At 44.4% G+C, this 16,217-nt stretch overlaps 1 protein-coding gene across 2 annotated transcripts in view; it reads right to left on the bottom strand.

The window, feature by feature from the left end:
• LOC112460963 (steroid receptor seven-up, isoforms B/C) overlaps window positions 1–16,217 on the bottom strand; it is a 116,125-nt gene that overhangs the window by 52,854 nt on the left and 47,054 nt on the right. For both annotated transcript variants that reach the window (XM_025025935.1, XM_025025936.1), the window contains exon 3: window positions 8,492–9,049. In XM_025025935.1, the coding sequence (XP_024881703.1) occupies window positions 8,492–9,049 (558 nt within the window). The remainder of the gene's footprint in view (window positions 1–8,491; window positions 9,050–16,217) is intronic.

Raw genomic sequence — 16,217 nt, 5'->3', positions numbered from 1 at the left:
TGCGAGATTTTTATTTTTATTATGTACACTGAGAAAAAAATATCTTAAAATTAAAAAAATTTAATTTGATTTAAAGAAATAATTTTTATAATATATTTTTATAATATATTATATATTGATTTTTATCTCTTGAGCAGTTAGCAGAAGAGGCGATACGCTTCTTTTGTTGCGATAATAATCCGATTTAATATAACCTCTGCGAATCATTATCCTACAAACCATAATGAGCCGTCGTATTTTCCGCACGTCATTAATGTGTCGCGATCTAATCGATATTTATAGCGATGTAATGTGTTGCGCTCTATTTCATTCAGTATTCAGTTAATTGGGTTATCCTCTTTAAGATAGATTATATAACTTCAACTTGTCAATGTATCTGTATATAGCGTGTAAAATTCTGCGATATATGTTAAGAAAGGCATCAATATTTCTTATGTAATATAGTTGGAGTGTAATAATCTCATAGACATATATCAGCTTAATATTTTATCAATAAATAATATGTATTATCTTTTTTGTTGCTCTCTTTGCATAAGAGAGAATCGAAATAATCATGCAAAACATATATTATATAAAACATATTAATAATCCGGCTAGTAATGGCAATTCAAGTATACGACGTACACGGAAAAAATATCATTTCCGTTCTTGGAGTTATTTAACAAATAAGGAACACAGGTACACAAAGTATTAATTGCATAATAATTAATACTTTTTTATTAATATAATAAATAATGTAAGCTGTGTATTAAAATAATACTAATTAGAAACATATCAAGATAGAACATGTAATCGAATTAAAATACAGTAAAAAAATACAACTGTAACGGCGTCGTTGTAATTCTTTCAACTTGAAGAAAACTCAACGATTCAATCTCCAGCAGTCGTTTAATCGATCATAAGCCGCGATGTCGGGATGTTCCTCAATTTACGTCCGAGCCTTTGAGTTCCAGATCTCGACGACACGACGCATCGAAGCGTCGCGTCGCTCGAGCGAGCGCAAGTATAATTCGAACATCGTCAGCCGGCGTGGCGCGATGCGCGGATGAAGAGGGCAGATAATAAAATGAAAATGGGTAACGCTTAAAGTCAAGAGTTCGGGGGCGGCGAGAACCCCCGATCCGAGCGGCGCGGCGCGCGGCGTAACAATGCGAGATAGAGGACCCACCATGGGGTAGGAGGAAGGGTCGCGGACTCGGGTTCACAGATAACACGTCCCTCCGCGACTCCTCCGCATCCCGCTGCGACCTCCGTCCATCTCTCTACCCCTTCTTGTATCTCTCTCTTTCTCCCTCGCTCTTTCGGTGTTACATGAGGTGGGTACGTGTATGTGTGTATGTACGGGGGCGCAACGCGAGAGTCGTCACCCTCTCGAAACATAGCCGGGTAGTTAGCGGCGCGATGTACCGCACAGTGGCGTCGGCATTTGCATTGTTTTTCTCCGGGCCGCGAACGAAAGTGCGAGAGCCGCGAGAAAACGCGATGGATGGACGTTTAAGTACGAGTGTGTCGTGGAGCGCGACTTTGTGACGGGTGCTTTTTCTTTCGTTTATCTTTCTTTTCAAGAGCGTGAGAGCCGCGTCGCTTTGCTCGTGTTAATCGAGCTTTGCGTCGACTTCTCCGAAACTAACAAGCTTCTAGTGATTCAGAGATATTTCATTATCACATTGCAATATTGCTATAAGATGAGTCATGTTCTTCAAGATTTAATATATATAAATAATTGTTATATAATTATTTATATTATATAAATAATTATCTAAACTATTTATCTTTTTTCGTTGTAGTCGGATACATAATAGTTAATTGTTTAAATATTATACGAATTTAAAATCGCTAGGAAGATGTGAATTCTTCACTATCTGAACAACCTTCCACGCTAATAATATCAAAACAGAATAATTCGCCGAGGGTTGCAAAAGAGAGTATGTGACATAGGAATTTTACAACACGCACATCCAATTACGCAAAATATCGTCGATATTTTCACCGTTTCCGTCGACCTCGTCACGTCTTCGCGAATCTATTACTGTGGTATCGCCAGGAACTGGGAAATCATGATTACTTGATTGACGAACGTCTGGCAAGCTCCGGCTCTACTCGCCTAGATTCATTCCATGATAGATGCTGATTAGTTGGTGACGCGGGGTGACGTGGTTTGACTATCGAAACGATTTCTATCCCACATCCTTCATTCTGCACCGCGTTCCCCCCTTCGCCGCTCGCATCCTCCACGGGCGGGCGCTCTTTCCCGCTCGCGCTCGACATTTCGAGTGCACGATTGTTTCGTCATGTCGATAAATTATCCGAGGTTAACAGGTGAGTACGGACGGACAGACGGCGATAATAACGACAATGATAAACGCGTCAATATTAATACGCCGACCTATTCGGGAACGCGATTATCGAACGATATTGATGATGAACCGATGTATAACTGTCGCGACGAATCGCGGCGTGGCCTGGCATTCGAAATTGTGAATTCGGGACGTGAAGTGCACATCCCGTTCACGGATCGCCTTCCGGGATTAATTGGCACGTTTCAGATAAAAGAGAATTTTCGTCTGTCTCTCCTATAATCAGTTTATATTTGAAAAGCATCGAAATATCTGCAAGTGTGGAAGGGGTGTTTCGTCTTAGCGTGAATTTTAGTAATAGCAATTAAGTTAGTTTTAGTTTTCATTAATAAAACTTGTATTTTTATATATAATTAATATATAATTAATTATAAATATACAGGTGATTTTTCGAACGATAAATGAATAATACTTATATAATCAAAAACTGTGGAAATATTTGACAATATGTAATCCATCCAGAATTCTAAAAAAAAATATCTCGAATCTATTTTTAACTCATAATTTTATGGCAACTATAAGATTCTAATAATTTCTACATATCTTCCGGTTTCTGACGAGAAAATATATGCAATAAGCTCGAAACGTTCGTCAATCAAGCGAAGAATGCGGCAGAGGATCGTGAGGGAAGAGGAGTACGGCGAACCGAGATATTTGCGTGATGAAATTAAGGTGTAATTACTATTGACAGTCCTTGTCAGTGGCGGCTGACAGGTGTGGGTGTGTACCAATCGTTACGTCAGTCTCGTATCTAGGCTCGAATAGAGGGTGCCCTGTCCGAATGTACCGAGTCATCGGCGGCGGTAGGAAATGGAAAAAAAAAGAAGAGTGACCGCGCGGCCTCGCGCAGTGCCTACATTAATGATGTGGCAATATTTTATTAAACATACCGGCACGCGGTACTCGAGAGCCTCACAGCTACAGCGGTTCGCATTCATCTCGCTCGATTTCTCAATGCTCCTAGAAAATCGCCTATTTTCCGACCTTTATCGATTTATTTCAATTTTATATATCTATTTAAAACATATTTTAGAATATATTTATTCAGAGCATCAGGGCGTAAATAGTAAATTTGATATCTTTCAAGAAGAGATTTTAAAATTATTTTATATATAATAAGAGATATTTTTTTATATCTCTTATTATAAAATAATTTTGAGATCTCTTCTGATGATTAAATTTGACATCAATCGAGAAATTATTGATAACGAGCTGCGAGATTTAAGTATAATTTACACGATTCCTAAAAATCAAAATATTTCAACCGAAGAATCTTAAATCCCCGTCCAAATAAATACTATATAACATACCGAAGTACCCGTTCATCAATAATTATCTCTCCATCCAATTGTCCAATCCTTCTTTTCGCTCATTAGCATCGACGAGATGTATAATACATTGAGCGCCTTCGAACACGCGCGGTAAAAAGTCAACGCGTAGGTAGCCGGAAGTAGTCGGAGCGCCGCAGAGATGCCCCGCGAGATCTACATCTCTCCCTCCCTTTCTCTCTCACGTGGAGGACGATGTCGGCTGTCCCCCGTTGGGCTTACGTTCTTAATTAGATCGTTAAATACCGGTGGCATCCGCGCGCGCAGAAACGCAACGTACCAGCGGCGGCGTATCACCAGCAACACGCCCGTCCGCTCGTCAGGCTCGCTCGCGCGATGGTTTGCTGGCTGTTGGGCAAGGCAGAGGTAGAGGGAATTGCATTGCATGCCACATAATCGTGGGAGTGTTTCCCATCAAGATACACGTAGGTACCGCACACTCGCTCGCGCGCGGGGGCTCCGGTAATACCCTCTCTCGCATAAATATATCCGCGCCGCGCACATTTACATGCCCCGTCTCTACGGGGTGGCTCGGCGCGGCGCACGCCGAGATAATGCGACCGATCCTAAACCAAGGTAGCTTGGATTTCGAGGCAAATCGGACCATCCTAATCTTGAGCGGAAAGCGGGACGGCTGATAACGATTCGTGCGCGGGTCTCGCGTTTTTCTTCACGACGAGATTTCTCGCGAGTTAAGGGTGCGAAGGGACGAGAGAATGATAAAGCTTGCGCCTCGAATTTTTATTCTAAGAAGCAGAGAAGGATATATAATTCCGTCTAGAATTTTATTTATCACAGTTAATTAAAATTCTATATTTTATACAGAAAAAATAAATTAACTTTTAAGAAAAATATCAGCATTGTCTTCTTTTCGACACTCGATTTTGCAACGCGACGCGAAATAGCCGTCTGAAAATTGATCGTGAGATTCCCGGGAAACATTACTGACCGCGGGGATAAATGGCAGCGCCGGTTATTCTTGCAATTAAAGGTCTCTCTAGCTAAGAGAGAGCGAGCTATCGTGGCGCGGGCGAGCTCCTTTTCCCGTGTAATTACGGCCGATGTATCGACGTCGTGGACGTAATGATCTCGGGCGACGATTATTCAAGCGGCGGCGCGGCGCGGCGCGCTCGAATGTTTTGGACCACCGGGTATGCAATATCTCGTGCATACTGCACAACATCGGAGAAAGCTGAGAGGCGGCCGATCTTAGCGAGCTAAACGTACTTTATGCACCGTGCCCTCGTTCCGCCGTTTTATCCGAACAATTAGACACGTGGTCCGACGCGGACCACGGGGTGTACGAAAAAAAGTCGCAACCCTCCATCTCACGGGCCGGGCGGAGAGGAATTCCCGGCTGCAGAGGAGAAAGAGAGAGAAAGGAAGCAGGAAAGAAATTTAGCCGCGCTCGCGCCGCCGGACACGCTAATTTCACGTCAATTACACGCGACACGTAACGTACCGTAATCGCACGAGGTCTTCCCGAAGCAACGCTAAACACATGTATTAAAATACCGATAGATATTGGAACGCGAAAGGCACGAGTTCGTTTCGGCTACCATTCTCGTGATCAGATATGGCTGACGTAACTTTTATAATTGAGTTGATTCAATCCCGATAAATAAATATGTATCTTAATTAACGTAAGAAGCTCAACGTTAATCCTCCTCATTATTTATTTTCTTCATAAATAGAAAGTAATCATAAATATAGTCTTACGCAATCACCAATACAATTGTAACGGTAATAAACTAATGAATAGAAATATACGCTAATGAGGAATCTGTAGCGGGATTGTGTTCGATTTTATTGTAAGTGAGATCAATCATTCGGTTCTTGTGATACAAGTTCTTGTGCCCAACAAAAACAATTCAATTATTGGACAGCGGGAAGTTGCGAGATGATTTAAACGGCTTGACATAAAGTGTTATGACGTACGTTTTCTGGTAACAGCAATTTGCATATCAGACCGGTTGAGATAATCGTTATCGCGACATTAGATGTTTTTCACGATCGGATTAACTATCAAACGCTAATTATCAAACGCTTCTATCTATATAATATAAAGCGTACGGAGCAAAAGTTTGAGCGGCGATCGTTCATTATCTCGTAATGCAATCTTAAAACCGCATACCGGCCTCGGTACAATTAATAATACATTTCGCATTCGTTATTTCTACGTTTCGCTAAAGTGACACACCTCGATTAGCGTAATAACGTGCTACGGTACGTGCGAACATTTATTCTACTTTTCATTTCAAACGAATTCATTCACGACCGCGAGTTACAAACCGTTCCACGCTTTTGCCTTCTATCATGTTAAATTGAACAAGATGATGTGTCCTGGCCCATTCGCTTTTTAACCTTCCAATAATGTAATCCCTTTAATCTCTTAACTGTAATGAGTAATAAGCTAATTATCTCGAGTCGGTTGTCGGCATTATCAACACGTGACGATGTATTACGATATGTTATCGGAAATTTATTAATCAATATATTTATTCCTAACTTGTGCGTGTGTGAGTTATCAATAAATTAAAAGTGACTATTTAAAACCTTTTCAAATCTGATGTTTGAAATCTTTTTGAAATAGGATTTGACATTTTCAAATGTCCATTGTAAATAAAAAAACCAAATTTTGGCATCTTATCATATATTTTAAAAATTATAAATAGTACTGTAAAGATGTATAAGAATAGAGATAAAAAAATATTTTTCAGAAAATATAGATCCGTAAAATATTTCTGCTTTTGAATAACAAATCATTGAAAATGAATTCTTCGTAAACTAAACTTTCAACGTTATAAACAATTAATGAAACTTTAGTATTAATTCATGTCTCATCAACTTTCACTTCTACAAAATTTTTATTTGAGATTTAATAATGAAGGGAATCAATCAAAGCTTTACATTCATATTCTATATTTTTTGTATTATATTCTTATTTAATATCTTGAACCTCAAGTTAGTCAAAGAAATACTTTTCTGATCTATTCATCAAAGCATACACAAGCTGCATCCTACGCTCATAAAAATATAATTACATTTAAAAAAGATTGCACATAAGCTGAGCTGCACGTTTAAGCGTTAAACTTTAAGTCGTAAGAAAGAATAGTGAAGAAAGGCTCACCCATATAGCAAGGATACGCGAGGAAGAAAAGGACGTGGAGGTCCGACGATCGCGTTCGGGCGCAGAAAGAATAGAAAAAGTCGAGCGGGGCAAAAAGGAGGAGGTAGAGGTGGTTCCCCGAGAATGGGGACATTAGCATAAGCTAAGCCGAGCTAAGCGTGCCCATATAGCACGGAAATAAATAGCCCCCCGTCTCGTATCTACGGCGAGATGCTTTAGCATGGGCCATCGTCGTGGTCGCCGCCGCCGCCGCCGCTGCCGCCACCGCCGCCGTTCTCCTCATCGTTCTCGTCGACCCCCCCTGACTGAAACCTACCGCCCGGTCGCGAGTCGTGTGCGTGCGAACGTGCGTGCACGTATCCAACAAGAGAACACACCGGCAGAAGAGAGGATCGCCCGGTCCGAAATCCTCTCGGTGTATACGTGATGCGTATATGCGATGGTGGTGGTTCCTCCTGGAGAAAGGAGCAGATGGGCCGGGAGATAGCTCGCGCGAGCGCTCGTTCGGACAGGATGCGGTTGTCATCGGATGCGACGAAAGAGGGAGAGAGATAGAGGGAAAAGGGAGGAGATAGATACCGGGGACTAGAGATTGGCTTCGGGGAGCGAGAACACGTTGCGGCGGGAGACGGACAGAGGGAAGTGGAGAAACGCATTGTCTCAACGGCTCGATGACGATCGCGACACAACGAAGGTACGTACGTACCTACGTACGTCCGCGTCGTCGCCGCCGCCGACGTCGCTGCGGCGTTACACATTGTTACGTCAGTGAATTGTCGTCATCCCGTCGCCGTCGTCTCCTGGTCCCGACGGGGATCGCGCTGGATGACAGTCGCAGGCGTACCGGCGGCGATAATATCTCTGCCACGTCGATTAGACGGTGCCCGCGGTCAGCGAGCGACGGACGACGTCGAGAAAGCGTACATCTCCTCTGGAGAGACATAGAGAGCGAGAGAGAGAGAGAGAGAGGGGGGAAATAGAGAGAACCACTCTCCGCTTACGTTCGGAGAGTTCTTCCGGCGCACGCTCTCCTGCCACCCGGTATGTGGTACAGGAACCGTGAGGCTTCGCGATCGGGGGGAAGAGAAAGAGCATTGTCCCTCTCGGTGCGCTGCTAGCGCGCTTCTCTAGGCCCGTCGAGGATCGCGGCTACGTGACAACGAGCATCTTCGAGATAGCATCGTCATGACGATTATAGGCGGGACAGGCAGGCAGACGCGGGTAATACGGACGACGACCGAAGTATCGTTGTGCGTAGGGAATACGTCGTCAAGATCCACGGCTCGTGCTAGACGCACAAACGCGAATGGTTTTCTAGCTCTCCCGACGCGTTTTTCAAAAGGAATTTATGACGAATCTGTCATCGTGCGCTCGTGATGTCTAGATAATATTTCATGAGATATAATGTCTTATATGTATCGTAAAGTAAGTCTTTCTTCTTCGACAAAAAGAACGACGGCTTGACAAAGCTTGAAAAAAAAACTTCCAGGGAATATGCAGAACTAAGACTTTTTAATAAAACTCACGGATCTATTTTTAAAAGTATTTTGAATTATGACGAATCACAATTTATCATCATATATTTTTGTTGAAATAGAGGGAGGGAGTATTTAAGTAGATTATAATTCAAGTTAAAAACCGAGACTAGAGCGATCGAATAATAATCTCAGACTCACCGGTGGTGAAGAGGACGATGGCCTTGAGGCAGCTGTATTCCGCGGAGTCGACGTGGAGCGCCTTGAGTTTCTCCACTTGCTCCTGGAAGATCCTGATGTGATCCATGAAGGCGACCACGCGGTCCGCCGCCATCGGCGAGGCGTGAAGGCCCGCCGCCGCTAGAAGCGGCGCCACGTGGAGGGGCATCGAGCACTGGCTCGCGTTCAGGACGAACAGCTCGCTCCACACTAGCCTGAGCAGGGCCACCTGGTCCGTCACCTGAAGATCCGGGAAGAACGGGATGTTCCGGGCCCACTCGACCGCCGAGAAGAGCAGCCGCGCCGCGAGCTCGCAGATATTGTCGATACCCATGATGTTGTTGGGGGGCTGTATGCATGACTGGCCGTATCTCGAGGTCGGATAGGGCTCCGCCCTCAGCAGCAGGCTTATATACGACGAGAGGTAAGAGTGTCCGTTTAGGCTGGCACACGCGACCGCGTCCCCGTTCGTCAGGGCGAACTGGCCCGGCAGACCCGGCAGCGAGGGTTGCGACGTCGGCACTCGCCCCCTCTGCACAGCTGAAAAATAGAAGACGTCGTTTGATAATGTGAAGACTCGCCTCTACCTAAGTTGCTGATCTCGCTTTCACGTTACACGGTACGGTCTCTGTACCGTCTTGTCCCGAGGTCTACGGATCAAGACGGCGAAGTTAGTTGAAGCGATCGAGCTTGCGGAATCCGAACGTCTTGGAAGTATTACATGTGAAGAGCTAGAAAGATAACAGATGAAAAATATAAAATATATCAAAACTGCAATCTTATTTCTTACATCTCTCTCTTTAAAGGTACAAAATGTAGAAGTTTTCAAATGTAACTTTCATAAATTATTTGTAATTGTACATCTCGCTTTAACGCTAACGCGCTTTAACTCGTCCTAGTTTTACGCGTGACCTTCATCCATCCCTTTCTTAAACTGTCTCGAGGTTTCTAGAAAAATTTCAACGTACGCGGGGAGCCTGATAAGCCTGTTGCGCAATAAGATTTATCTATGCAGTCACGCGTCATCGAGTTCGCGACTCCGGCATAAAGGAGAAACGGGCTCTTTCACTTTTCGGTAACGCAATATCCCTGGTTGAAATATCTATATCTAAACCGTACCTAGCTCATTTTCAGAGATACATATCCATTCACTATCGGTATACGTATAAATTATTGTATCAATGTTTCATACATTGAACGCGTCAACGCGAGATAAGAATCAGACGCGCGCGATTTAGCGACGAGCACGTACCGTTAACCTTGATTAAGCATAAAGTATCAACGGTCGTCGTATCCTTGAATACCCCCCTAAGCACCAAGGGCACTTTTGCTCATTCGTTCGATCAGCGCGATCAAAAAATCTGACAAACGGATTGCGCCATGCACGTCTATAACGCGAATTTCTATGTCGCCCAGGGCGATCATCCTCATCAGACAGGCGTGACGTAACGAACGGAGGTCCAGGTCCTCTCCTCGGACTTCGCTCGTGTGCCAACCACCGCGTGGCTAACGGTCCACTTCGTGAGAGAGAAAGAGAGAGACCCGTTCGAGCAATTCGTGCCTCGCAACGGAGGATTTAGCTGGGGGGATACATAACGCCACTCATTTATCCGCGTACACTACTTCGCTACGTGCGCTAGCCACTTCCAAGAAGTCACCGGCACGGCGACGCGAATGACCACGGGAGAAGGCACGACACCTGTACCGGAACCCGGATGAGTCTCTCGCGGCGATACTCTCGAGTGCCTGCAAATATTGTGCAAAGGCAAATACACGCCGCGCGGTACGTGCCATAACGTGCGGCACGTTCAAGTACACGCAAATACGATCGCACGAGAGACGCCGCCGGTGTCGGCCGATTCGATCGCAGCCGTACAAATTTCGCCGAAAGCTGTGCCGGCGCGGCGCGGCCGTGCCGGTTCATCGACCGACCATTATTATCGTCATCATCATCATCATTATCCTCATCATCGTCGTATCATTGAGGTTAATGCCCGCTGCAATTCTAGGCATACTATTTCGACGGATTTACCTTTTTTACGGAGTTACCGCTTTTTGCCGAGACACGTGCGTTATTGAGAGAATTTGTAATTTTGCTGCATTAGGTATTATGCTATTCTTTTCGCAAGACAGAAGTGTTCAATATTGCAATCTGGAATAATGATTGTTACAATCAGCATGTCTAATAAAAACGTTATATCTTTTCTTATAGCAATTGTGTGACTTCACTTAAAATAATTACGTTTATTATACATTTATTCAATAAATATATCACGTCATAAACTTTGTACACTCGAACATGACGCGGTCTACATGAACTTAATTAAATTTAAATCTAGCTAGATAAATATTTTATATTATAAATAATTTTAATTCTGTGTTTATTTTTCTTCCAACGAGTCTTCTTCTTTCGCGAATAACGAGATTAAGATTAAGATTCGTTCTTCGCGGATTTTCTTCGCGGTTTTGGTTATCGATCGGTGACTTCCTTACGGGCTTCGATCGCGAGCGACGTCCGTGCCTTTCCGTGCGCGATCATGCGAGATGTCCTGCAAACCGTTACGTACTTATAAACGTGCCTCTGCCGCATTCTCCGGGGCGCGATTACCGCGATTATTACCGGACCGCGCATTTTTTCCGCCGCGCGGACTAACACGTACACACATACGAAAAGGAGGAGGAGGACGAGGTGGACGACGACGCGATTACTCTGTTGAGTAACGACCGCGCGTGTTCTTGCGCGATTGTCCGCCGTGCGAGCGTATATGCGATTGCGCTCATCTGTCCGCGTAACGCAATTACTTCGCGTTACTCGAGTGTGCTTTCACTCGCGATAATTGGCAAATGACGGGGCAACGCGTGCGCGTGACAATGCTGAAAACGAGGCGACCGGAACGAGCTGCCGACGAGCCTTCGCAAATCTGCGCCTCAACTTCTCGAGTATTGAAGCGAATAACGTGAATTATTTAAATGCGTGCAGCTCGTTGGATACGTGGAAACTTGAGGCGTCTCAAGGTTGGACTTTTCCACGCGTAATTTAGAATAATAATTTCGCAACTTGTCTGTCTTCTTCCTAGAAATTTTAAATTAGCAATAATCACTATTTATACTGCTACATTATGTTATAATAATAACTATCATTTATAATATATATCAATTAAAGATGTAAAGCACCAGGCAAGATAAGTTATATATTTCCAGAAAATTACTTTTCTCGTAAAAGAAGATTCTAAATACTAAATTCGATAAGTGTACAAAGAACTATCTGTTTTATAAAAATATTAAATACAGAATTAACGTAAAGATTATAAGACATCTTTTTGTATTTTTTTTTTTTTTAAGTAAATAATGCATTACTTTTATCTGTCTCATACTTTTATTTTTGGCACTTATGTACGTTTCCGTGTACGCTGTCTTTTCAGTTATTAATATTAATGTAATATTAATAGCGTCAGACTAAAATGATCGCGAATCTTAAGAGGACGACGCAGCTTCGATGACATTCTAGAGGACTCTCGATCTACGGAACGCGGAACCGAGAGAGCGAGAGCATTGAGAGCACACTTAAACCCCTCAGCCGAAAGGGAACACCGTCTAGGACGTACCCCGGCAAATTGCGACGATCGTAACAACGCGTAGGCGTACGTACGGCGTATACCGACGCGGCGCGATGCAGCGCTCGTGTTCTCGGAAGAGATAGCGACTCGAGAGCGAGACGGCGAGTGCGAGAGAAAGACCGCTCGCTCTAGCTCGCGAGAGAGACTAGCGCGGTGATGCGGGATCAGGAGAGGGTGGCACGTTAAAAGCGAAACGGAGAACGGACGAGAAGCAGCGGTCACGGAGGAAGAAGAAGACGACGACGACGACGACGACGACGAAGAAGATGAGGAGCGAGAAAGGGAGTCTTTCACGTACGAGATTCTCCTGCTCGAGAGAGCCGAGACTCGAAGAAACGGCGCCCCGCTGAGAAGCGCCTGGATGCCAACCTCCGCCCCGCGGCTCTAACGAAGGAATGGGCTCTGCTTTCCTCTCTCTTCCTTCCTTCTCCATCTCGTCGCTTCTCTTTCTATTCGCCTCTCCGTACGTCGTTCCGGTCCCATCCCTCTCCGCTCTCACCTTTCTTCGCGAAAGGGATCCACATGAGGGATCCAGACGGGAGGGTCCACTGTCGTCCCCCTCCAGAGCGCGAGGAGGGATCGACGAAAGTCCCATTTAACCGCGCTCCGGACAGCGGCGCCGCACTTCCGCGATATCGATGCATCGACGATGAGGCGATGAGAAAGAGAGGGAAATCGCATACAATGACGCAAAGTTGACACGCGAAATCGGAGATAAACATGTTCTGAGCATGCGGGTGAGCTTGTCCAGATTGTCCGATATTGCCGAGAGTGATTCATCGCGACACTGCACTCCTTTTTTTCTCTCTGTTTCCTTCGCCGACATCTCGACCCGCCTTCTCCAAATCGTAATCGTGTACGAAAATTATAGATGAGCATTTGTGGAAACGGCAAAGCGACGAGGATCGACAAATCAATGAAATAAAAAGTTAACAGAATAAGAAAGAATAAAATTAGCCCAAGTGCATAAGAAAAGTATAAGAAGGGAAAAAGAATCTCAAAAGAGATATTTTTAATCGAAATATTAGATCCGATATTTAATTTTTTTGTCTACAATATCGTATACATATATGTGTGTGCCTGTATTTAATTGTCATATTTTATGTGCGGTTCATTTATATATTGCTATTTTGTGTTAATACACGCTTTCGCTCGCAGGCATACACATTTCATATGCATGCCGTCCATTAATTTATTGTTTTATCGATATCTAACACATTTATCCTCCGGAAATCAACGGACCAAAGGATCGCTCGCGGGAACGGCGTATTCCACAAGGAGAAAACCGGACAGATGGGAATAGCCGCGCGTATCGACCTGGCTGGGTTTCGCGAGCGAAACCGGGACGCCCGTGGTCCCGGCGAGGAACGATCCGCGCGAGAGAATCTCAACGGCCGGCGGAGGATGCGAATTAGCATGATGCGGTTCCCCGATAGCGCCGAGTGCGCGCGCGGCGCGGCGTAAACGTGTATATACGGTACGGTGTATGCAGATTCGGTACCGTTACCACCGTATAGCCATCTATCCGAGTCCGAGCCGACCGCTCGCTCGCCTTGGCTCCGTACCTTAGCAGCAGTCCGCGTGACGTCGTAGCCGCAATCAGGCGATACCGTCTCCGCCGCGCTGGATTAACCGCATCGATCCGTGGTTTCTCCTCGTTAAAAGACTCACCACGATGCTGATGCGCCGCGCCGCGATTCCCGATAGTTGCCACCGTATTTTGTACCGTTGTTAGCGACGGTTTATCGCTATCTTTAATTATTGAGATGTAAGTTGAACAAGAGTCGATCGGAATCGATTTGACATTGGGATAAATGTTGCTATAATAAATATTAGTTTTTTATTTTATTTGTTATTTATTATTCATTATTTATTATTTATTATTTATTATTTATTATTATTTGCTATTATGTGTTATACATTTGTATTTATTATTTTTACTCCCGGCTGTTGCCAACCGAAGGTTGGCGAAGACGAGGGAGTACGCGTTTCACCGAAACCGAATCTTTGTTATTTTTGAATGGCCATTATTTTTTGACAAGTAGAAACCAGATGTTTCAAGTGGAAAAAGCAAACATTTTATAGGGAAACAATAAAAGTAATTTTAATTTTTTAGAAAAATTCGAATGTAGACAATAGATTATATAGTATTTTTAATAGATATAAATATTCCGGGATATAAAAGTAGTATAAAAAATTTTTTCCAGCAAAAAGTGAACTTTTTGCACATTTATATCGCATAACAATTCCATTCGTATCAAAGTTCAATGATGATAAACCTCGTCTGGAAACGCCGAATATAATGTTCCCTTCGATAAGAACGATTATAGTGACTTGTAGCGCGAGAGCGAGTTATGGCGGTGGATCAGGGTGCCGGAAAAAATGGGGTTTCCCGTTGATTAGATCTAATCCGGATTTTTCCACTCGAATGAAATAAGAGCATTAAATCTTCGAAGAAATGAGAAAGCGATAAATTGACCTTAATTTAATGAAGCTATTATCAACTTCAAGATATTTAGCAATAAAGATTAATGCAAATCAATATTGATACAAAAATGCGAAATAAAAAAGTAGAGCTTGCTTAAATTTCTTTATGTTGTAACTAGTTATCAAATTTCTGACCGATCATTGCAGACCCAAATTTAATGTATTGTATTTATTAAAATACTTTTACTTTTATTTATTATTTAGTGGAATAAAATATATTATACACTCGATTACCTAATGCACTGAAAGGTAAGAGTAAAAAATGAACCTTCAGAAGGGACTTGCTTTTAAATCAAAACAGGACTTTAACTAACGAAAGAAATGAGGGTGTGCTGACTATGAATGATCATGAATTTTTCATGTAGCCTTCCACTAAATGGAATTACGACCAGCATCGAACACCAATGTCGATTGTGGAATTCTAAAATCGATAAAAATAGCCTTTTTCTTTCTACCAGATTAGATGGATTCTTTTAATAAAGGACTATCTCGTTGACAAAGGGTAGCCGCTAACGGTAGATTTTTCACGCGTAACGATCAAGTGAAGTCATCGCGACCATTCAGTGCCGAAGGTCGCTCGGATCAACTCGTAATAACGTGAACCACGGTGAAGCACGTCGAAGCCACAATAAAAGATCTGTCCGACGCGAGATTTTGCGCTATGCTTTCTCTCGGCGGACGATAATGCCATTCGTCAAAACGACGTGGCTTCATTAGCGCGGACGTGTCCGCTGATTGTCGCGCGAGGCCGTGATACACCGATAAAGCGGAAGAATCGCGGAAATTCTCGAGAGAAGACGAGGGGGCGAAAGGGAGAACCTTGACGCGTATCGGAGAGACCTCACCAGGGACCCTGAGCGATCTTCGCGGCGGCGAACGCGCAGCGTATCCTCGAAGGAGTCCGCGGGACGCAGATTGATGATCCTGGCGCGCGGTTCGAAAAAAAGGGGGGTACGGGAGAGGATCGGAGGGGAGAGGGGAGGTATCCGTCCGGGTGGAAAAAAAAAGCACCGAGGTCGAACCTATCGCTTTCTTCCTCTCGCGCACACGGACGCGCGGTCGCGGTCGGTGAGCGCTGAATTCGCGCGTTACGATGTGTAGGTGGGGGCCCCCGTTCACGTGCGTGTGTGTCCACCAGAAGACGGGGCGAAGCGCGTCCGTCCCGGCGTGACGTACAACGTGAACGCGCCGTGGTATCGCCCGAAATAATTATAAACATCGGGGAGAGTGACGATCAATCTTCCGATCCGCCTCGATAATAATAAACGAATTACCGGGATGAGATGTGAGGGCCCCGTAGGTCGGGCGGGAAGGCCGGGAGGGAGACAAGAAGTCGGTGCCGCGAAGGCGCGGGGGGTGGCGAGCACCCGCGGAGCGCGTGATTTAAAATGCTAATTCTTTTCGTTTCGTGGCGACAGCCGCGTTGATTAAGACGGTTATACGGGACGCGACGTGGCAAAGGAATTTCATTAGCGCTCGTGACGTACGACTTAGAAATTTAACACGGCTCTATGCCGAGATTGCACGCATGAATCCAGATAAAACGATAGAAAAAGAGAGAAATAGAGAGAGAGAGAGAGAGAGAGAGAGAGAGAGAGAGAGAG

This window comes from Temnothorax curvispinosus, unplaced genomic scaffold (assembly GCF_003070985.1).
Source record: "Temnothorax curvispinosus isolate PA1 unplaced genomic scaffold, ASM307098v1 QBEX01010941.1, whole genome shotgun sequence".
Classification (NCBI taxonomy): domain Eukaryota; kingdom Metazoa; phylum Arthropoda; class Insecta; order Hymenoptera; family Formicidae; genus Temnothorax; species Temnothorax curvispinosus.
Note: the sequence above shows the minus strand (reverse complement) of the source record. Positions and strands in the feature narration are given on the sequence as shown.